The sequence below is a fragment of the Ceratotherium simum genome, chromosome 12 (genome assembly GCF_057802395.1).
Source record: "Ceratotherium simum simum isolate JZ-2026a chromosome 12, ASM5780239v1, whole genome shotgun sequence".
NCBI classification, from domain to species: domain Eukaryota; kingdom Metazoa; phylum Chordata; class Mammalia; order Perissodactyla; family Rhinocerotidae; genus Ceratotherium; species Ceratotherium simum.
The window spans coordinates 40690030-40714582 of record NC_141911.1 but is presented as its reverse complement, the minus strand read 5'-3'; the positions used below and the strand labels follow the sequence as shown (position 1 = coordinate 40714582).

General features: G+C 38.3%; 1 protein-coding gene across 1 annotated transcript in view; it reads right to left on the bottom strand.

The window, feature by feature from the left end:
- The window catches only part of LOC101391381 (uncharacterized), a 33998-nt gene extending 31946 nt beyond the window's left edge, over positions 1-2052 (bottom strand). The window contains exon 1 of the mRNA XM_087437572.1: positions 1502-2052. Coding sequence (XP_087293698.1) covers positions 1502-1538 — 37 coding nt within the window. The 5' untranslated portion in view covers positions 1539-2052. The remainder of the gene's footprint in view (positions 1-1501) is intronic.
- Between the last annotated feature and the right edge of the window lie 22501 nt (positions 2053-24553).

The following is a 24553-nucleotide window of genomic DNA, read 5'->3' as shown; positions in this document are numbered from 1 at the left end:
ATGAATTTATTTCTTTTCTAGGAATCCTTTCCAAATTTTGAGCAGCTCATAGTCACATAAAATTTTTCCAAATATTGTGTCCCACCCCCTCCAAATGGGTAATGTGTTTAAGTTGATTGAGTAGCCCCACTGTGCCCTCTGGAACAACACAAAGAATACCTCTTCTCTCCTCTGTGTAATAGCTCTACAAATACTTGAATATATTTAAATATGACACCACACACCCTCTACTTGTTTTCTTCAAGCTAAATGTTTTCATATTTTGCTACTTTAAAAAAATTGGAGCAGCTTTTTAGGCTTTTGTTTTCCTGTAATTTTCCTCTTCTCTCTGACTTCTCAGAAATTACCATCACATACCCAGGTTTGTCCCCTAGTCTGTAATAACTGTCATAGCTAAATACTTATTTAGTGCTTTACTACGTGCTAGGCACTGGAGTAAGCACATTACATTAATCGCTTCGTTTGGTCCTCATGCTATTACTGTGAGGCAGGTACCAACATTGTCTGCATTTTACAGATGGGAATGTTGAGGCAAAGAGAGGTAAATAATTTGCCTTAATTGTTCCCCAGTCTTTCAGATGTGGAACCAGATTTGACCCCAGTTCTGTCTGTCTCTCATGCCTGTGCTTTAACCATCACACTACTTTGTCCCCTAACCTGTCTTAGTAAATGCTGGATCTCTTCCCTGTCTCCCTCAGAGTGTCCAGGAGATCCTTGATACCTGCTCTGACTTGAGTTGGAGGATGTCTGATGGCCTAAATACATTCCAAGCAACTGCCTGCTCCATATCTATGTGGTGGGCATTAGTATTTCTAACACATAAACACCACATTTGAGAAAATGTTGACCACAATATTCTCAGGAAGAGGCCCAAAGTAAAGCTAATTAACACAACTTAATAATACCCTGACCTTTCTTTATTTTAATGAATTGATCTAGATTTTTCCCCAAACCACATAACGCCTAAGCCAATAAGAGCTGTTTTTTCTTTTTCCAGTATCACATCTCAGTAATGGACCCACAGAGAAGCAAACGACTCTCCTTTGGTTTCAGAGTTAATTCTTGTGGCTTGTACCTTTCTGGAAATTATCATTTTTTGGACAACTGTTTGAAACCTGAGGACCATATATGCACCATCGCCTAAATGACTTCTTAATTTAGAAGTTAACCTCATTAAAACACAAATAAAGCAGCATATATATTCACACAGAGATATTTCTCATAGCATTTGATAAGTTTCTTCTAATTCTAGCTGGGCTTAGAATTGAAGCCTGCTTCTCATCCTGGAAAACTGTGATCCAGCCACAATTACTGGGCTTCCTTATGCCCTTTTCTCCACCTTGCCAGCTGAGTCCCAATAAAATCCCAGCAGACTGGGATCTGAGATACTACTCATTTATTTATTCATTTAAGTACCCGACTAAAGTGGGTAGTTTATATTTTAATCTATAGTCTCATATCCTATATAACAGCATCACGCTAAAAAAAAAATTTCACTTACCTGACAGTAGTAATACAATGAGTATTTTTTCATACATCCTGAGATCGTGAGCTGGCTCACAAACGTCAGTGCAAGAAAACCACCCAGGAGGACTGAAAGCGGCAGTCTATTGCTCCAGTCTGCTCGCTGTTATCTTTCAGGCCCACAGTTGATAGGCTGGGTGACATTTTAAATTATGCAAAGTTGTTAAACGCCTGTCAATAAAGATACATGGATGTCTGCTTAACTGAGATTATTAAAGTGTTAAGTAAAATCTTCACTTCTTGGAAGTGGCCGTTACTTCTTAAATTTACTTTGCATAAATTAAGTGGGCATTGCAAGGTAGTAGCAGTCAGAAGCCGCCCAATGGGACAAACAAGAATGAGACCGTGAAGGCCGGAGGCCAGGGCATGAGCCTGGCTGTGGAGGCCGTAAGGAGTCAGGAAGCTTCTCCTTTATAATGTGGAGACTCTTGGGTGCCAGGATGAAAGTGACGTTTTACATGTGAAATAAATTTATTTGAGTATTCTGAGGTTTGAAAAAACTCTCAAACTCATGACAAGTCATACAGCAATGTAAAAATACATGAGACTCAGAAATCTTTAATTCAGAATAGAGTTTGAACTGTACAGCTTGCGCCCTGTGAATTCATGTAAAACAATGGCAGCAAAATTTACAAATTGTTAAATTTAAGTAATATTTAGTAAACCAATAACTTGCGTAAATTCAGTATTTGCTGTGACTGGAGTGGGTGGCAGAAATTGTTCTCAACAGATAGCCAAATAAAGGAGCTTGTTGGATATTAATATGAGCAATAAAGAACTATTTCACATGTTTTTACAGAAAACATAGGCAGTAGGCTCTTCGACATCAGTCTTAACAACATATTTTCAAGCACCATGTCTGACCAGGCAAGAGAAACAATAGAAAAAATAAACAAATGGGACGACATCAAACTAAAAAGCTTCTGCACAGCAAAGGAAACTGTCAACAAAACGAAAAGACAACCTAACAATTGGGAGAAGATATTTGCAAACCATACATCTGATAAGGGCTTAATCTCCAAAATATATAAAGAACTCATGCATCTCCACAACAAAAAAACTAACAACCCAATTAAAAACTGGGCAAAGGACCTGAACAGACATTTCTCCAAAGGAGATATACAGATGGCCAACAGACACATGAAAAGATGTTCAAAATCACTATCAGGGAAATGCAAATCAAAACTACAATGAGCTATCACCTCACGCCCGTCAGAATGGCTATAATGAACAAGACAGCAAACAACAAGTGCTGGAGAGGATGTGGAGAGAAGGGAACTCTCATACACTGCTGGTGGGAGTGCAAACTGGTGCAGCTACTATGGAAAACGGTATGGAGATTCCTCAAAAAATTAAGGATAGAACTACCATATGATCCAGCTATTCCACTGCTGGGTATCTATCCAAAGAATGTGAAAACACCAATGCGTAACGATACTTGCACCCCTGTGTTCATCGCAGCATTATTTACAATAGCTAAGATTTGGAAGCAACCTAAGTGCCCATCAAGGGAATAAATGATAAATGGATAAAGAAGATGTGGTATATATACACAATGGAATACTACTCAGCCATCAGAAACGATGAAATCCAGCCATTTGTGACAACATGGATGGACATTGAGGGTATTATGCAAAGTGAAATAAGTCAGAGGGAGAAGGTCAAGTACCGTATGATCTCACTCATTAGGTAGTAGATAATCACAACAACAAACAAGCACATAGAGACAGAGATTGGATTGGTGGTTACCAGAGGGGAAGGGGGGAGGGAGGAGGGCAAAAGGGATGATTAGGCACATGTGTGTGTTGATGGACTGTAATTAGTATTTGGGTGGTGAACATGAGAACATGATGTAATCCATGCAGAAATGGAAGTATAATGATGTACACCTGAAATTTATACAATGTTATAAACCAATGTTACCACAATAAACAACAACAAAAAAGAACTATTTCACATGATTTTATATTGTTAAGGGGAGAGCAATTAGCATGAGCCTTAAAAATGCTATTTCCCTTTGATAATGGGTAAATAAATTAGTCACTGTCCTCACAATGGGTTGTTAGGCAGCCCTTAAAACTATATTTTCAAAAATAGTTGATACGGAGACTCAGGAGAAAATAGGTAAGTGGAAAACAGCAAGATCCAAACCTGTATATACAAAAATAAAATCCTGTTTGACTCTTTTTTCCTCTGTGCTGTGTTACCTCTGCCTGGAACACACTTACTCTCTTCTTGCATGGCTTACCTCCATTCTGCTTAGGATCTCAATTTAACAGCACTTCATCCAGGAAGCCTGTCCTGACTTCCTAAGTCTGTGTCAGGGGCCCCTGCTCTGTACTCATGTTGTACTCTGTTTTTCCCTTATCATACCATATTGCCTTGCAATCATCTTTGTGTCCCCACTGGACTATAAGTGCTAGGTGGGCATGTCCTGCCTGTGGCTATCTTTCTTACCACTGAGTGCTTGGGGTATAGTTGATAATAAATATTTGTCAAATCAATAAATGACAAATGAATATTGCAGTGCATTGGAAAGCAACTTCTCTCAGGCAGTCTTGGGGACCAGAGGCTGATCTTTATATATATGTATGTGTGTATATATATATGTATATGTATGTACATATATCTCCTATGTCTCATCTTAGTTTCAGATTATCCCCAGTATGGAGGTCCCTCGCAAAGGCAGAAAGGAGAAAAGGAAAATCAGTCTAAAATGCAGCTTTCATACCTTCTTCAGCCGGACTGATGGGCCTCTGAGAACACTTTTCTTCATGTGACCTCCTGCTTTCCCAGAGAATCACTTCATTAATCGCTTACGTCATTCTCCGACCTCCTCTAGCACTTACACATGCTAGTTCATTTGCGGTCCTGCACGATCCTTTTCCTTGTATTCGTAGGTCCTGTCTCTCTTGGTCTATTTCCAGCATCTGGCAGAATACCCTACAGAGGCTGAGGGGCAGTCAGTCACTTGTCATCAGTGCTGGTGACCAGATGACATAGCTAGCCACCTACATGAACATGAGGCCACAGGAAAGGAAGGGATGTTTTGCTCTTGGTCACCTGGAAGGACTAGTCAGGTGTTAATAACATAGAGAGCCGGCACTGCCCTCGGCTCAAGTATGGGTTTGTAGCTTCCTTCAGTCAGACATGTTGACACTACCTGGCCTGATTAAGACAGGTGAAATCGGTAGAGTTCTCAGTGTAGAAAATGGGAGGTCGGACCCAGCAGTACACACAGAGCGTGTGGAAGCAGAACTGTATGGTGACCTCTAGTGGCGTATCCGCATAATCGAGGGAAAAATGTGAGACTTGAAAATGCAACAGAAAAAAATATACATCAGATTATAGTTTTCCTTTTAGGCATTCCTCCAAGTTTCTTTATATTCATACTAAAATGCATGTTCAGGATCATCATAAAATCCTACCTATGAGATATATCATGCAAATGTGTCAGACAAATCTACGGATCTTTTGAGAATTTTGAGTCTATGCCTAAAGTAAAACAAATACTTTTGAGACATATAATCAAATTTAGAAAACTTATCTCAGTTTCTCAGTACTATATGTCCTTAGGCTATTTTTTCTTATTGTCACTGGTCAAGGAGAAGGATGAAGTACGATGTTGCAAACTAGGAATATCAGCTTGGATCTATCAACCTAGCTTGAACTTGGTTCATGATAGGGAATTATTCCTTTTTTTGCCAATTACTTATGCCCCGATTATTTCAGGGTCAGATTACTCCTGAGGATGATTGCGTGCTAGTCTTATCTGCATGTGGGGAAGTCTTTTTTTTGTGTTTTGTTTAGAGTACTGAAGAACATGGGAGGGACAAGAAATGTGAGACACAGTGGCTTGTACTGCTGGCTTCCTTGATATCTTCTCACCTTAGGGATCTCCAGCCTGCTTTATCAGAGAGGTTTAATTTCTTTCCTTGACTTTCTTTTGTTTTCTTATCATTTCAAAATTAAAATAAAATACACACAAGTTTAGACGAATCTGACACTCAAAATAACCCTGTTACAGAGGCAGAATAGATATTATTCTTATTTTATACATGAGGAAACAAAGGAGCAGATAAGAGATTGCAAATATATTACCTGATTTGATTTGGCCCTAAGTGTTTTTTAAACATATTGATTTAGTTGCCAATATTTAAAAGGAGGTATATTTTAACTAAAAATCAGGAGGGAATTTAATTAAAAATCTTGGGGCTCTTAAACAACGGGAAGTTCTGTCAAGAGTGAGCGTGTGTTCCCGCACGGCGACGACTCACTGCGGCTGAGGACAGGTGGGCTTTCTTGAGTTAGCCACCCAAGTCAGCTTAGACTATGTTATACTCTGATAAAACCTCCACACCTCAATGTCTTATAACAACATTGATTCATTTCCTGCTCACATTACATTTTCTCTGTGATGGCTACAGTTTCCAGGATCCAGACTGAAGGAGCAGCCCCCATTTGGAATATGCTGTTCTTGTTCCAGAGTCAAAAGAAAAATGGACAAATGGGGAAATAGCTTTTAATGCTTCTGCTCAGATATGGTATATGTCATTTTTGCTCACATTTTATTTGCCAAAGCATATCACGGGCCAAGCTGACATCAATGGGACAAGGAAGTATACTTCCACCAAAGGGAAGTCCCTGCAAGTCATATGGCAATGGTGAGGATATATAAAGCACTTGCAGGAAGGGCAGTGAATAATCGAGAACAATAATACAATGGACCACATTCATTTATCCTCTCTACCTAATTTCTTTTTGCATTTAGATTTGCAAATCCAATTTAGATAGTTAGGAGACCTGTTCAAAGTCTTTTAGAGCTGAGGTTTAACCCAGGTCCCCATTTCCTTTCTGTACAACTATAATGAGATGTGCTGTGTGTTGGAGGCATGCTCGATAATGCCCAAGAAGTCAGAAGCAGTGAACAGTCAGGAGCAGTGAACAACTGCTCCAGGTTGCTTCTAATTCCATTGTGTTATCCTACTGGAATCAGGTATCATGTGCAATATTTCCACTAAGAATTAATAGGTCCAGCTTGTTCTTCATTCATTGATCATTGAACAAATGATTAGTGAGCACCTACCAGGCATTGTGCCAAGTGTCACACAATCTTCAGTAACTCAAGTTCCCTTCAGGAACGTACAGCTTAACTGGGGGGCACACAAGTAAGATGGTAACTGCATTATGGAGCATCCAGGGATATACAGTCATGAGCAAAGGACAATAGAGAAGCACACAAGAGAGGCTCCTAACTCAAACATAGGGTTCTGGACAGGCTTTCTGAGCAAGCAATGAGACCTGGAGGATGAGTAGCCAGGTCAAGGGAGAAGAAAGCACATTTTAGGCAGAGAAAACAGCAGCAGTAATGGTCGGGAATCGAGAAACAGTCTCGTAGTAGTTTGCAAAACTGTTTGAAATTCTAAGGACTCACACACAAATGTGCACATTTGTGCTTTTCAAGATCTAGGATGTCAATCCACTCTGCCCTTTACCTTTGTAGACGTGGATTTGGCCCTGGTTCTCTACACGAAGAAATGCTGGGGGAAGTAGATCAGCAAAAGATAAAGAACAAATGTGTAATAATTTCTTACATTTATTTTTTATTGAGATGGAACATACAAAAATTGTAAGGGTGCCATTTGGTGGCTCAGTAATGCACACACACATACACGCATATGTATGTATAGAACACTTTCAACACTCCCACTAATTTCTCCCTTGCTCCTTCCTAGTCAATTCTATCCCTGTTGAAGTAACCACTACTCTGACTTTTAACACCATTGATTGGTTTTGTCTATTCTTGAACTTCAAATAAATTGAATGACACATGATGAACTCTTTTGTGTCTGGCCTTTCCCCCTTACCATAAAGTCTGAGAGATTCATTCAGGTTGGTCTTGCGTGGATAAGGAGACCTTTTTTTTTATATTTCTGGTTATCCAACTGATTCAGCACTCTCTATTGAAAAGACCAGGTTCCTGTAGCATCTAGCTGGGCCTTTATAAAAGATACCTTTTGCTCAGAATTCACTCCTTCCCTTGGAGTACTTCCCTCCTCTTTGGGGGTGGGCCCACAGTAGACATATATTTTATCATGTGACTATCAATTTTGACCATGGCTGATTAGCTCATAGATGGACACCTGACACAACTTGAGGTTGCATCTCCATCTGATTCTCCTCTGGAGAATATTTTCTTGAGAAAGACAGAAGACTGAGAGTTACAAGTTCTATTAATGATGAAGCTCTCGGGTGAATATCATCAAAAATTTCCTGAGCTCCATTGAACTACCAGGGTTCCCACCCTGTCTGACGCCTGGAGTCTGTGAGGTAGCCCTGTGTCCTTCCAATAAATTCTGTCATTCTATGAAGCTATTTTGAAGTGGGTTTGGGATACTTGTAACCAAAAGAGCCTTAATTAGAACAGACCTTGATATGTCTAATTAGAGAATAATTAACAGAATGAAGCAAAGGCTGAGGCTGAGCTGAACTGGCCAGGGACCAAGACAGGCGGCTTTACAAGTCTCCATGACAGAAGTGAAGACTGTGGTGACTGTCCTTTCGGAAGCCATTGCAGATCATTTGGCTTCAAATGACTCAAGGGCTCTTTTGTGCATGGCTAATCATGTGGGGATGTTTAGCACAATCCAAATGTGCCCCTCAGTCCTGCCACGACACTCCCATAAGTGGATGAGAGCCGGTGCTGTCTCTCCCAGACAAACCCTGCTGGTTTTTTTTTTTTTTTTTTTTTTTTTTTACTATCTGTCTACTGTTGAAGGGATTCAACTACCCTTTAGCCTTAAAAATATGCCAAAGGATGGTGCTGGTCTTCTGGTCTTCTGTGGCTTGGAGCAAACTCATATTGCGCAAATCTGTTTCTCATTTATGTGGTTCAGCCAGATCGCCGGGTTGTTTTTTTCCCTCATAGAATCTGACATTACAGGAGGCTGGCATCTTTTTCATTTGGGCATTCTACTCAGATACTGGACATAGAGGGGAAGGAGAAGAAACTACTGGAAAATTTTGATGTCTATCTTTATAGGACAGAACTTCTCCAAATAAGAAATGTTGGAAGAAGACATTTTCCAATACTCAGTTAATTTCTATGTTACTGGACTCACATTCTATTAGCTGATATGATTTAATAGATGAGTCATATGGTAATGTTTCTAATGCACTGCCTTCAATACAAAAATTGTGACTGGTGCTAGATCTAGTTTAAAAGAATATACAAGAAAATACTATGTCATAAGAAAGAAAACAAGGTTCCAGTAATGTAATACTTCAATAGCTTCATTAGTGATTTAGGGATTAATCTGTTCAAATTTTACAGATTCTAACGATACTGCAAAATGCCATTGCTAGTAAAAAATTAGAACCTAGAAATGAGCTAAAAGTTGTTCCTTAAAAAGATGTAAGATTGTCAATGAGACACCTAATTGACATCAGTACTTATCTGGGGAGAACGTTAAAGCACAAAAGAAATGTCTCGCTTTGATAATATGTACCAGTTAGTAAAGAAAAATTGCTTTGGCTCTATGTAGAGTCTTTCCTTGGGTGCGCAGGTTTGATAAAGATGTATATCCTATGTTGTATCTGGAGTAGAGGGACGCAAACACAGAACATGGTTTGAGCTAGTTCTTCCTAACCAGGCCCAGGAAAGACTTCCTCTTTAGTACCTTTTTCCTGGATGCATTGAGCTATGATTTTATTTATTTATTTTTTTCCTTTTTATTTTTTGGCTTCCGTTAGCCAGGATTGATTTATTTTGCCCGCAATCATATGACCCTAATACAGTAGAAGGCACTCGTCATCAGAGAAGTGGCCTGAAATTCAGAATCTGAGGCAATGCCACACCTGGGGACCAGGACACACAGATTCAACCTGGATCTTCTAACCAAAGCATCAGTATCTTTGTGGCATCTCTGTCTTCGTGCAGGGAGAAAGCTAAGGTGCTAGCCAAAATTGACTTTAAGGGAGCCATTTTAAATGAAGTCGGAGCTGCCTTTCCAGAAAAACTGCCTTGCTATCTTGAGCCTTGGACTGGGCCAAACCTTTGGACTGGACCAAAATGGCAATTGTTTTACAAGCAACTGTTTGACAAGTAAGCAGGAGAACAGACATCCTGATCCTAAAGACTGATGGACTTTCTGAAGATGGAATCAAAAGTCAATCAATGTTTAGCCAAGACCAGCTTCTGCCTCCAACTCCAATTAAAATTCTTCTCAATATTAACCTCCCTTCTTTGCCTTTGAAAAGCCCCTGACGTGTACGCTATAGCAGGACACTATTTGGGTTTCTACCTGAGTCTGTGCTCCCCAATTGCAATTCTTTGATCCCCTATTAACGCTTTGCCTGTTAAAGTGGTTTCTGTTTTTGTAGTTTGACACTGGGAAACCCCTCTCCATGCAGGTCCTGCTCCTGCTTTTGCTATTTAATCTTGGGAAAAAGCCAGAGAGTGGCTATTTGTAGCTATTGAGAGGCCAGCAGCGCCTTGAGAGTGTGGCTTGAGAGCAAGGGCAAGTTGAATAGACCTTGTAACACGTCCTTCAACTTCACCAAGTGATGCTCCTACTGCCAACACCTGCGACATAGACAGGTCTATTGAGACTCTGAGGCAGTGTCTCAATCTTTTTAGCTCATGCCACCCATCCCTTCTATCGTTCCTCAGTTTTAATCAACCCAGAAGACTTGATTGAGTTTTACTTCCTGCAATTGGTATTAAGAAACAAAAGGTACGTGAATATGTTGTTTAAAAAGGACACAGTCCCGTGATATTCTGATACATTCTCCTGGGAGGGGGTGTGTGTGTAGAGTGGTTGCTGAATACAGGACATCTTTTTGACGGTATCAAGTCAGAAAGCAGTATAGCCAGGAAATTTAATTTCTACATTTAGAAAGTATTTCAGAACGTGCTACCCTTACCTTGATCATCGTGGAAACAGATGTCGAGAAGTTCTCTTCTTCCTGCTTACCCTATATTGAAAACATTACCTGGGCATTACTCATCTTATAAAGAGAAGAAAAGGAGAACTGTGTGTTTATATGGTGAATGCAAAACCATTAAAAACAATTAAGCCTTCAGCAGACACTTTCCACATACAACCTTCAGCTGATAGCTAGTGAATGGATACCTTATGTAAGATTAGAGGTTTTCGCTGATGTGGGCATCATATCTCCATCTCCTTGGAACATGATAACACTCTACATATTCCTTTTTTCAAGTGGCATAAACTTGCATCGATGGACAAGTGTAGCTCACATATACCATTTTTGGTTATTCTTGGTTCCGTATTTAGCCACAGGCCCTTCAAGGAATGGTTGGGTGGAAGCTCTGTCCGTAGACAACCCGAGTTTCCAACTTACCACATGCTCCCTTTGGATGACACCATAATCATGTCTAGGTGGCCATTTCTTTCTTTGAATTATCTGGCAATTTGATACTATGTGTTGAAAATGAATCTATTTTGCACATTTTTTGAAACAGAAGTTTTATTTCTAAGACTTTATCTTAATGCTATAATGCTGGAAGAGATCAAAGAATTAGCTCCAAGAATAATAGAAAAAAATTTAAGAGACCCTCAATTGCCAATAATAGAGAAATGTTTAAATAAATTATGATGAAATACTAAGTGGCCAGTAAAAATAATGTGATAGAAGGATATTTGATGACATAGAAAGATATTCACCACTAAAAAAATACAAGTAGCAAAATAGTAAACTAACAGTTTAATATACTGTAAAAAAAAAGATACAAGTTGCAAAGTAAATGTTCTGTGAGATCCTTTGTGGAGAATTCCCAACTTTTGTGTGTTGCTGGGAACCTGTATGTGAATACATAGAAACAAGACTGAGAAGAGTAAACTCTCAAATGAGAATTCTTTTCTCCTTTTGCTTATTAAATATTCTAGCATGAGAATACATTGCTGTTTACTAATAAGAAAAATCAGTTACAATTATTGTATTTAAAGAAAGGATGGAAAAATTAGAAAACATATAATTTCTGACTTTGGAAGATCCCTTTTTTCTAGACAAAACAAAACAAAACAAAACGGTGAGTTTGTTCTCTGTTTTGATCACTAGAGGTCACCAAAGTCATAAAGATTAATAGTAATTTTTTTTTTTCCGTTTTTATTTTGAGTCACAGAGGGATGTTTCTGGCCTCTCCTGTTATGCACTTTTGAAGCATTTACTGGAAGACCTCTTGTTGCTTAGTCTTAAGGAGAGTAAACTGTTTGGACTAGTTTTTTTTAACATTAAATATTCCCTGAAACAGACAGCCATCTATCTATGGGACTATTCAAAATAGATGGGTGTTTCTGGAGAATGTGATTTATTTCCTCCTCTGATACCAAAGGGCCTATTGGCTGATATCTGCTGAATGTGAGTTCTGAGCGATGTTGTTGAGACAGAACCACAGAACACCCAGCAGCAGCACACACCGTTTCAAATGAAACAGCATGGACCATTTCAAGGAAAAAACGTTGTGCCTTTACTGGTAACATGTGTGGTGTATGAGAGCTTCAATGAAGCGGAACATTCAAGAACACCCATTGCATCTTTTGAATAACAGACCACACTACCTTTTTGCATGTTAATGATTCTGCATTTTTTGAATTCAATATAAGCCCAAATCCCCAGACCCTAAAATCATAGAGAGGCAGGGAAGATTCAAAAGCTACATTGGAATCCTGCAAACATCCGAAGAAACTGTCTCACTCCAAAAGTTTCATCAAACAGAGAAAGAAAGATATAATAACCAATTTCAATGTTCTTAGCATGCTCACATTTCAGGGAGGTGAAATTCATATTAAAAGATGAAGTTTCTGTAATTAAACAAGATGCAGCATGTGGAAGGTGTATGTTTGTCAGGAGTCAAATACAGTGGACAAAGATGCACTAGATGAGAAGACTCACTTTTTAAATGTTTCAATTACCAATAGATAAATTATTTACCTGGTCATGTAGACGAGTCTATGTTTGAATCTGTCTCCCAGGGAAACTAAGCAAACCATTCTTTTCCATAAGAACTCCCAGGGCTTAGATACCTGACAAACCCACGGTCAAGGCTTTGCTACAAGCCGTAAACTAAGAGATTTCAAGCCAATATCAACGTGACTTATTTTGCGTTCAGGCTTGTTCCTTATTCAGTGGACTTTATTTGACTTTGATCTTGGTTAACTTTGAAGTGTCCAAGGTTCCCACTTTCCATAAGATTTTTTTTTTTTCCAAGTTAAGTCAGACAGGCAGGCAAAGGAAATCTAAACCTTAAAAGAAGTGAAAACAACTAGACACGGTCAGTTATATATTTTCACTACTTTGTTTAAAGTAGCACATTGCTGTACTTAAAACACTTCACATCATTGAGTTATTTATTAAGTTGTAAATAAAAGTCACATTTTCCACGGTATCTTTGGAGACACGTTTAAAAACATGTTGTTAGGAACCTGTTGCATGATTCGTGTGAAAAGTTTAGTTAAATGCAAAACTACAGATTGTTGTTAATGATGTCCTACAACTATTACCGTGAAATAGCTGTTGACTTAAAGGAAATATTTATATAGGAATTCTAATATTAGAGATCTTACATCTAAAAGCTGATTCTTTTATGAAATTCACAGACTATGTATTCCAAAGTCTACTAGAAACCTCAGGTTTGCATTTGTATTTATAAAGTGATTCAGACTCATATCTCAAACACTCATTAATTTTATTTCACTCATTATGCTTCAGTTTTATGGGACTATTTTTCTTATTATCATGAAGACCATTTCATTTAATAGTCAAGTACATAAACACAACCACACACATATACATGCATATGTGTGTATGCGTGTGTGTATGAACTTATCCTTTGGCACAAAAACAAATCAGTTATGCATTGTTTATAAAATTTTTCATAGAGAATATTAAGAGAAAATTCTTTCTTCAGAGATTTTAAAATTCAGCCCACTTAGGTGTCATTTACCTCTTCTGTCATACCTCACTCGCCTAGTCATCCTCCTTTGTCTAAATCTGTGGAGTGGAACTTCCCACTGTTAAAGAAAACAGCAAATTTATGTTATACCAGGTCACTAGCAAAATGTCCTGGGGGCACTTCATATTGCTATTTCATTCTTATTCCAGAAAGTAGGAAAAAGTGTGAGTTACCTTTCAGGTCATCTAGAAGGGCTAAATTCTCTTTTGGGTCAATCTGATCCTCTCAAAGTACAAATCCAATAGAATTACTGGCCATATAATCTGCACAGTTTGCACATAAGAACTTGGTACAACTGCATTACCCATGGGCTTGAGGAACGTTTTGGAGTGGAATAAAATCTCTTCATATATCTGGAGACAAGACGTCTCATTCCTGCACCAGTTCTTTACTTTCCCATGGACATTTGGAGGAAAGCTAGAAAGGAATTTATTTACTTGTCTAGAATAGAGAAGTTTAGGGAAGAAACTTTAAAGAAGAGAATATAGAGATGTAATGGTGATGTGGATAGAAATGTGTAAGCCTGTCTGCACATTCTCCTAGATGACAACTGTTACTCTAGAATGAGATTTCTGGTAGATGCTCAGGCTCCCACAGCTTTGACTGTGTTCTTTGGGATGACACTGAGATCCACCATGGTAGACTGGGATGTCAGAAGCAGTGCCGGGGCAGGCGCTGGGTTTGGGGTCTCAATACTCTCAGCTAGAATCCTAAAGCTGTGCGATACTAGACAAAATAGTTAACCTCTTTGAACGTGAATTTCACCACCTGTAAAATGGAGATGGTAGATGCCTTGAAGGACTTTTCTGACAATTAAGGGCGAGTCGGAATGTAAAGCCCTAACATAATGTCTAGCTCGTCATAAATGTTTAATACAAGTTTTTTTCCTTCCTCAGAAAGTTATTGTAGGATTAAATCACTTAATACTTGTAAACGTGTTTTGTAAACAACAAAGTGCTAACCAAATATAAGTCATTATTAATGTTATTTTCAACCTGTATTTGATATGCCCTTAGTTCTTTTTGGGAACTTCAGGCACCAAAATGGATAGCCTCAAACTGATATGAGAATTCTACCAGATAATTTAAAGGCAAATTTAAGAGAGTATCAATTTCCTCCCAAGAAAAATTTTATAATAATTAACAAAGAATGAACTTTATTATTTGGAATAACTACCATCTGTCTTCTTCTGAAGACCAAAGTGCTCCAAAGGTAGGTAAGAAAATACGTAGAGCGGGGGTGAGGAGGGCAAGAGAAAGAAAGGAAAGAAGGAAAACAGGGGCAGCGGAAGCCTCTACCATGTGGATGACTGAAAATGGGCTGTTATCCTAATTACTTAAAGGAAAGGAAAACCATTTTAAAATGTAATTTATTTGAAAGATACATTTATTTGACACCTGCAATTAGACAAATTCACTACATAGGTCTGGAAAAGGCTGATTGTTTTGGGCTGAAGATACACTTTTGAGGAGTAGGAAGCTACTCCTGAAGTTCCCGTGTGTGCATAGGAAAAGTTTAAATCATGCAGACTAAGTCATAAGTCCACCCTGGCAAAGGCTGATGCCACTTGAGGAATAAACCCTGAGAATTTAGTGCCCTGGGAGAAATATTATTGTGTACCCTGTGGGGGGCACTAAAAATAGAAACTGAGTGTGTAAGCCACTAGAGCACAGAATATATACAGGCCTCTCCTGTGAGCAGGAAGAAATTGGAATTCATTAAACCCAAGTTAATACTCTGCGGGGATGTTTCTTCATAAATCAGGTTCCAAATGTACAGTGACTTGTTCAAAGGCTTAGAAGATATCTTAGAAGAATCAAGGTCATAAGTCAATCTGATATGGAATTACTAGGCAATGAGCCACAAGAGAAGAAACAGCATCAAGATTGGGAGAACTTGCTTTGGAGTCAAGCCAGCCTGTTACTGCCCCTTCCTTTGTGACTTTGGTCAACTTAAACTACGAGCTTCAGTTTCTTCATCTAGAAGGTGGAGATAATAATAAATACATTGCAGCATTGGTGTGAGGATTAAATGAGAAAATGTATGTAAAGATTTAAGCAATGTGCCCAACAAATAATTAGCTATGACCATGAATAATATTATTAATAAAATACACACAAAAATACTCCATTATGAGGATGGGGCCTCCAACCAAGGGCCCTTTGTGGAAATATGTTAGGAATGCAGGGGCTGTCCTGAAGAATGTTCTGTGCTAATTTTAACTGAGAGTGAAAAATGACTGCTTAGATAACAAGAACCAAACAAAATGGGAATCTTATTCTAATATGTTCTTTGAATGTCTCTTCAAATAATAGTTACATTAGACTAAGCAGAAACAGCCTTAACCTAGAAGACGCATCTCTTGAACTGTGGAAATTGTCTTTGTGCCCATGAAACTTAAAACATGCTATTTGTTTTTAGTTCTAGGGAAGGCATCATTTAAAAATATATTTTATTTTATCAAACACTACTCAGCTAGAGGAGCTACATTAAAAATGTTATATTCTACTAAATATGTATAAAATACATTCAAACTTATACTTGATCTGCATTTAGTTCTTTTTGGTAACTCTAGCCGGCAAAATAGATGACCCAGAATTGATATGGGAATTCCACAAGATAATCCAAAGCCAAATCTAAGAAAGCATCCATTATCTTCCCATGAACAATTTTATAATAATTAACAAAGAATTAACTTTATTATTTGGAACAACTACCATCTTTCTTCCTCTGAGCACTAAAATGCTCCAGTGTAGGCAACTGTTGAAAGACACGGGAAAAATGGTGCGTCATCTTCAATGTGTTGCTTTTGCTCATTGTCTACACTTTACTCTGGTGCTGCTTGAGTTTGCCTTCAGTCTTACAGTTTGTACCAAATCTACTGTGAAATCTACCTGGAGTGGAGTGGTGGAGGGGTCTCCTAAAGAAAGGCAAAACAAAACCCCAACTAGAATGAATATTCTGAGAGAGGTAGAAGAAGGAATGACTCTCCCTCAGGGCAGATTTTGTCTTGTTACTGCTGAGACTTGCATCTCCAATTCCAAAATCCTCTTGGATGGTTCATTGACATGGTCATTGAAGGCTATGCCTTGCCGCAGTGACTGGTATAATTTGTCCAGGTGTTATCTTTTTTTCATGAAAATAGTTATGGTCTTTTGTATGTAAAATATTAGCATTACAGGGCCGTCACAAAAGTTGAAGATAATGGTAAGTGACTATAACTGAATAAAATCAAATTATCCTTAGTTCTTCTGAGAATAACAAATCTGTTATGGCAAAGCAGAGCCATGGAAAAGAAAAGACTGAAAATAAAGACAGGGAGGGCAGTCTGGTAGAGGGCGGAACAAGGTTTGCACTAAAGCAGTGGCAGTGGAGCTGGAAAGGAAAGGGAGGTGTAAAGACAAGGAGTAGAGTGTGTGTAAGGGGTGAGACAGAATTGTCTAAGATGACTATCAGGTTTCTGGATTGGTAGGCTCTGTGGATGGCGGAGCTATTCCCTGAGATGAGAAAAAACAGAAAGAGAACAAGTATGGCGGAAAAGATATTGTGCTCGCGTTGGATGGTTGAAGCATCAAATGTGACCAATGAGCAAATGGATATTAAGATCTAATTATTTTCTGGAACAGCATTTTAAATAAAAGGCAATCAAATATAGAGTATTATACGTCAAGAACATTTGGTGCTATAAACAGATGCAATTCGATAATGTCACAGATCTGACTTTTGTGAGTCAATAAAATTTAAATTGATGGGAACTTATTAATATGACAAACTTGGAAAACAATTTATAACTATCAAAAGGCTTGAAAATATTAATATTTTTATTTAATAATTTTACTTCCAAGAAACTAATCACAGATATAGAGAATGTGCAAAAGATGTATACTGCAATAAATAAAGGAGCAAAAAATTGAAATCAACCTGAAAATCCAATAATAGGGTAGTAAAACAAATCATGATACATCTATGGGACAGACTATTAGGCAACCATTAAAAATAGTTTTCTTGAAGAATCTGCAAAAATGTGGACACATTAGTTTTCTCTTGTTACACGATAAATTATACCAAAACATATTAGCTTAAAAAAACCCCAAAACCATATATTTTCTCACCCAATTTCTCTGGATTGGGAATCTAGGAGTGGCTTATCTCATGATTACAGCTCAGGGTGCCTCACAAGATTTCAGTCAGGCTATTGGCCGGGTCTATAGTCTTCCAAAGGCTTGACTGGGGCTGGAGAAGCCATTTCCAAGCTCACATGTGACTATTGGCAAACTCTGGCTGCTGGCTGGAGGCTTCAGTTTCTTACTGTGTGGGCCTTGTCACAGGGCTGCTTGCGATGTGGCAGCTTGCTTACGCTATAGAGAGAGATGAAAGAGAGAGAGGGAAATAGAGAGAGCCAGCTCAGTGTGAAAGCCACAGTCATATATAACCTAACCTCAGACATGATATTCCATCACTTCCGTCATATGCTATTGATCACACAGACCAATCCTGGTACACAATATGGCAGAGGACTCCACAATGGCATGAATACCAGGGGATAGGGATCATTGAGGGATATCTTGGAGACTGGCTACCACAGTAGGACAATGCTGATGATAAAATATTAACTGAGAAAAATAAAGAATATGAAAAGACCTTAATTATTCAAAAAGTGCAGAGAAAGAAGACAATGCAAAGATATCAGAATATTAACCACGTGTATCTCTGTTGCAAGACTACAGTTTATTTTTGTCTTTATAGTCTTTGATATTTCACAAAATTTTTACAGTTAGCATGTATTTTATTCATTGTATTCTTCATGAATATTAAGAAGCTCAGAAAACACATTGAGCTTTTAATATTAATTATTTTTACATTGACTGGAGGATGTTCCAGTAAAACTCGTCATTGACTAAAAAACAACTGAAGTATTCTACTAATTTAGTACAACTAGTTCAGCTTAGGATCAAGAGATTATTCTTTGATTTCTTTTTGAACAGCTTTACATATTTCCTAGAGTAAGTATTTTGTAGAAATTCAAATGTAATAACTAGGCTCCTAGGTTGATGACCATTAAGATGTTCTTGTTTTATGGTTTCTCCACTTTATCAAAGGTATTATGTGCCTAAGCTAGACAATCTCTAAGGAGACTTCTAATTCTAAAATTCGTTGATTTTTAGCAGATATTTATTAAATACTTAATCAGTACAAGGCACAGTGCTTTCTTAGTCAACTGTACTACAGTCCAAGATTCATGAGGAATTTGAAGGTGTTTTTGGAAAGAAGAGTTGATGCAAGTGTTTATTTGTTACTTGCACCATGAAATCTAGGCCCTGTCCCAACACACCAGAGGTTGGCATTTAGAGATGTAAAAAGCAATACAGAGATTTTCTATAGCATTACAGAGTTTCAATAGCTTGCACACAGAATGAGGTGTATCTGTGGACTTATTTAGTTCTGAGAAGTGTCTGCAGATATCCCAACAAAGGTCTTTCCTGGTGTTTTAAGGTTTACTGGTATTTCCTTCCGCAGGATATCAGCTCTGCTTGTCTTCCCGCATGAAAGAGTGCAGATGTTCCTGAAAGCATCTTTGCGTGGATTTACTTGAAGCAAGATGCTGAGAGAAGGGGCAAAGCTCAAAGGGAGCTGTTGGGGCTGGAGAGAGGAAGGCAGCTGGGCACGGCTTTCTAGCCTACAGTAACACAAGCCATTCTCTAGGAAACAGCTTCACTTCTTTTTTGTGAAAATGGGCTCCTGCTGTTACAGAGGCTAGAGATGTTCCAGTTCTCTTTCCAATTTTCAATACCCAAATATCCCCATTTTGATGACACTTTTGGATGTTCTGTTTATCTCACTGAGGTCCTGAGATTGCAATTCAATGTGTTTCAGTTGATGACTGTTTTAAAAAATGAAATTACTAAAACATTTCTCAGTGTCTGAGAGAGAGGAGACCTGGAGATAGGAAAGGTAGGTCCAAGGAAAAGGAAAGGCCTGATTTGGCTCTAAGCAAGTAAAATGAATAAGAGATGATAAAATCTAGTCAAAAGAACTCTATAAACATACCTCAAAAGACTACTCATATGATAATGCTACTGCCACTGTGAAAAAAGGATTTACAACCAGGCCTTTACAGTGTAGGTGACTACAAGTGCAAATAAATAGTTAAATGTTCATTAACCTGTGGGGTATTGTACTCTCGAGAGTGGCTAGGTGCTTTCTTGAAGATGGAAATCACGGAGTTCTGCCCCAGGGAGCTGAGGATTTACCAGAAAGAGAGAGAAGCCTTGAGGATATTACCGTCAAATGACTAAATCAAAGACACAAATTTAGGAGTATATGTATATACTGTGATGATAAATACGTTCTAAAAAAAAGGAGGGACTGTATTCTCAAAATGGCATATATAACAATGCACACAAAGTAACTCAGACTCTAGTTTGTGGGCTAATACAGACCTGTTCCAATGCAAGCACAGTATGGCTTTTAGATATGTATTTGTACTAAACCAAACCAAATCACTGTGCCAATGAATGCAGAAACTTCTTGGCCATGGTCAAGTCACCAGGTGGGTGGAGAATCCATAATGGTGAGTCTGAGAAGAAAAAAAAAACACCCACTGATCTCATCTTTCCCTAATCCTTCTCCAAAGGATGACAGCCTGCCCCAGAGATTAAATTAAATGAATGAATAAGGAGCCCAGTAGAATAAGATGGCGAGGAGGCCCACTTAGAAGTATGACTTTCATATTGTGGTTCATAGCCATGAACTTCTGGCTTCTCCCAACCAAATCTTTAAATGTACAAACATGGTGTGATTTATAAAGGAAGGCTCCATTAGAACAACTGGTCATTCTCTCCTCCTCATCTTCTTCATTATTGGGAAGTAAGTTCTGTTCTCTGAGATGGGGAAAGGATTTCATGAGTTCATGAGGGGCAAGTCATGAAAGTTGCACAGCTTGAGGAAGAATGGAAAGAAGGAAAAGAAATTTTCTCCCACTCACCACCCCCAGGACTATGCGTAAAGGAAGAGTAATTAATATTTAATGAATGTTTGCAATGTACTATGTAGTAGTAGTACCTTATGTGCATTATCTCATAAAACCTCGTAACAAGTCAATGAGATAAGTATCCTCATTTTGTTAGTGAAAAAAATCAGAGGTCAAATATGTTAATGATTTGCCAAAAATAATACCATCAATAAGTGACAGACTCCATTTTTGAACTACCTCTTTTTACTCCAAAACCCATTTTCCTTCCACTCCCCAATACTTCTTTCCTAAGCAGCCCTGCATGAAATGCATAAACTGGCCCATGCAGCCCTGCTATCATGGCATCGGCTACTCTGCTGTTCTTGGAAAGGTCAAACTTGCTCTACCTGAGGGCCTTGTTTTTCTCCCAGGTATCCTAGTGGGCCACTCCCTCACTTCATTCCGGTTTCTGCTCAGTCATCACTTCCCTAGACAGATCTTCCCTAAATTCATCATTGAAAATGTGACTTCTCCCATTTGCAATCACCTAAACCTTCCTATTTTCCTTCACAGCATTTCTCCCTATGTGACACTATACATTTATTTGTGTTTTTGCTTATTTTTTGACTCTTCCATTAGAATGTATGTTTCAGGGAAGCAGGAACCTTGTCTGTTTTGTTCACTGCTGTATCCCTAGAGCCTAGATCAGTGCCTGGCATTTGAGATGTTCTACACATACTTGTTTGGTTAATGAATTAATAAATGTGTTGCTACAAATATTTTTAAGTAGAGGAGAAAGATGGTGATCAGCCTCAAATCTCTGATTTTAATCTCTACCTTTCCCTAATTTGCTTTCCCTTCCATGTTTAACTGAAATATCAATCGTAGTTTACTTATCACCTTGTCTGATGGTAAAATTCACTACCAGTGTAGGTGAAGACAGTTGTGGCTCAGATGACCATATGTCCACCAAAACCCCACATTTTCTCTTTCACAATGAGGCATTATTGGTCAGAGGGGACTACTCTGTCAAGAACTACAGTTTTCAAAGCCCTCTCCTTGCATCTCAAGGCAGCCATACGATTAGTTTTTTGTTTTCCACTCTCCTCTCTTTTCCAGATTCTAAAGTTTGCCTGCATTCCTTTGCTTGTGGCCTCTTCCTCCATCTTCAAAGCCAGCAGTGTAGCATCTTCAAATCTCTCTCTGACTCTGCTTCCATTATTACATTTCTTCTCTGACCCTCCTGTGTCCCTCTTTCCCCATACGGACTTTTGTGATTTTATTGGGCCTGCCCAGACAATCCAGAATTATCTCCCTAGGTTAAAATCCTTAATTTATTCACATTTGCAAAGTCTCTTTTACTATGCAAGGTAACAGATTCATAGATTCTAGGGATAAGAACATGGGTATATTTGGGAGGCCATTATTCTGCCTACCACATGACATGGAGAAATATTTTGGAAGGATACTGTATTATCTCATGAAAGCCAAGGAGAATTTGAACCACCAAGGTTAGGGAGGGCAGGAGCCTCGTCATCTTTAGAGACTTGATTCAGGAATTAATAACAACATTAATAAATAATCACACTTATGAATTACGCACTTATGAATTATGCATTAGGCACTGCCGTAAGAACTCTGCATGTATTAACTCATTCCATCCTCACATTAGCTGTGTGTGGTAGGTACTATCATCTGCCCCATTTTACACATGGGGAAAACTGAGGCACGAAGAGGTTTTCACTAGAGCTATGCCATTGATATGAAGAAGCTCCAAAGGCTTTCTAGTCTGTCTTTTAGCTCACAATTCCAAAGTCCTGGGACAGATCAAATCAGCCAGCTTGGGTCAGAAGACCACCCTGGACTACAGCTGCTGAGAGGGTCTGGTGGCGTAGACAGGGCCACTGGGTGCCACTTTAAAAGAAGGGATTTGTATGAGCCGTGTAGTCATCCCAAGAAATGTCCACAGGAAGAGTAAAGATTGCTCTGGAGGCCTTCACTGGTAATGAAAGCAATATGTATGAATAACTCAAGTTAAATTCGACACATACAGTGATCTGTCGAAATCTGCAGGAATAATAATATTTTTACTACTTTCAATATTATATAATTTGATTTAGCAACTGTTTAGCCAGTTAGGAAGTAAGAAATTAGGGCTTAAGTGTTGCTTCAAAACTGATAGAGTGATTTACTATTCTACTGTAAATTGAGCAATAGTTTCCAGATATTGGAAAACAAAGCTTTCTGTGGTCAAAAAGTTTGGGAAATGTGACATCTCTCAGAAATTTACATTTATAAGTATGTTAAGATGAACTCAAAGTAATCTGTTTTACTCTGTTTACTGGTTAAACCAACAAACCTATTTTCTTAGCACAACTATTAACATATCTTTCTCCATAATATTTTCACCTTAACACCAGTTTGGGTAGCTCTCAGGTAGAACACATTTATGGAATTTATGGAATTTCACCTTTTCTCATCATGGCAGCTGAAATTTGAGTTCTATTCAAGTACAATTTTGTTTCTTTGCTAATGACATATTGATTTTTAAGTGTGTAGACCAGTAATTCTCAGTGTGGTCCAATTAGTTTTTAATGATGGACTATGCACAGAAGTTGTTTCAGAGTTGGTTTTTTAAGGAGCAGATATGCCTTCTACACTTTTTCCCTTTCCTCCAGCTAAATGCAGATAATAGTGATGAGATCCTAGGGGTGGTGGATCCAAAAGATGGAAGGAATCTAGGTCTCTGAATCACCATGTGGAGGAAAATCACCGGCCGCCCTTAGGTGGAACACTGACGTTTCACATGAGTGAATAATAAGATTCTATTAGTTTAAGCCACTGCAAATTTAGCATTTGCTTTAATATGTGTGTTACCACTATTTGTAGATAGCTAAGTAAAATTTTAGGAGATGAGGATTTAGTGGAAATCTTGAATAGTTTTGCAGTCTTTTTGGACTAGAAGAAATGTCAAAGATACTTTTTATTTTTCCGATGTCCTATTTCCACATTTACAGTGCTCTTAAAAGAGTAATCTCTTTAATGAAATCAATACTATTCTTTTGCCTCTTTGATGTAGAAACTTATCCACTCAAAAGAGCCAAGAGAGAGGGATTTGTGGATAAAGACTTTTACCAGTAGTAGGAAATCTCTAATTGGGCCAAACAGACTCTTGTCTCAATAATAGTATGTCTCATGCTTCCAGGGATTAAGGACATACGAATGTCTTTCCCTGAAGTGTGATTGAGATCCCTGGACTTGGCTGTTTGGGATACCCCCCAGAACCCGTTTGTCAAGTTATAACGATAGTATAGCAGACAGTCTGCACAGTTGGTTTAGCTGCTACTTCTGTTATAAACCTTGAAAAGAAGTATGTTAATTTTCTGATACTCATGCCTTGCCTTTCAGGGAAAGGGATTATTACTCGTCTTTGTGAAGATTAAGTAGGTCCATTGAGAAAGAAAACATTAATTTGGGATAGTCCTTGTGTTAAGGTGTTAAGGGCACTTTATGGGACAAGGGCGCTCTCCTTGTCTCCTTATCAAGTTGTAGAGACAGGCAGAAAATATTTATGTTCCAGCTCTGATTCTTCTTGTCATATCCCTCGTCACAAGGATTAACCTCCGCTTCCTCCCTGGCTTGAAATAGCAGCTAGCGTATGAATGACTAGCTAGTTACATTAATCTAGGTGGGAGAGTTGGTACAATGTTGTTTCCCAGAATTAGACAAAATTTGTTTAATGTAGCTCTTTCACTAAGTAAATAAATAGAATAAGGAAGGAAAGAAGGGGAGAAGGAAATAAGGAAAGAAGCAAGGAAGGAAGGAAGGAAGAGAGTTGGTTAAAGAAGAAATGAACTGGATGTCCATATGTTTGATTTTGTCAGCTATCGAATTCAACTCTCATGATTATTATTTTGATAATGTAGAAGCTATATCCCAACTGTTTTCCTAAGCAGTATGAACTGAACAGACAAAGCTATTTTTAAAAATTCTTATTGATATAAAATACATATATCAAAATGTGTATTTATCTTAAGTGTATACCTTGATGAATTTTTCACAAACTGAACAGACCTGTAAAACTAGCCCCCAGATCAAGA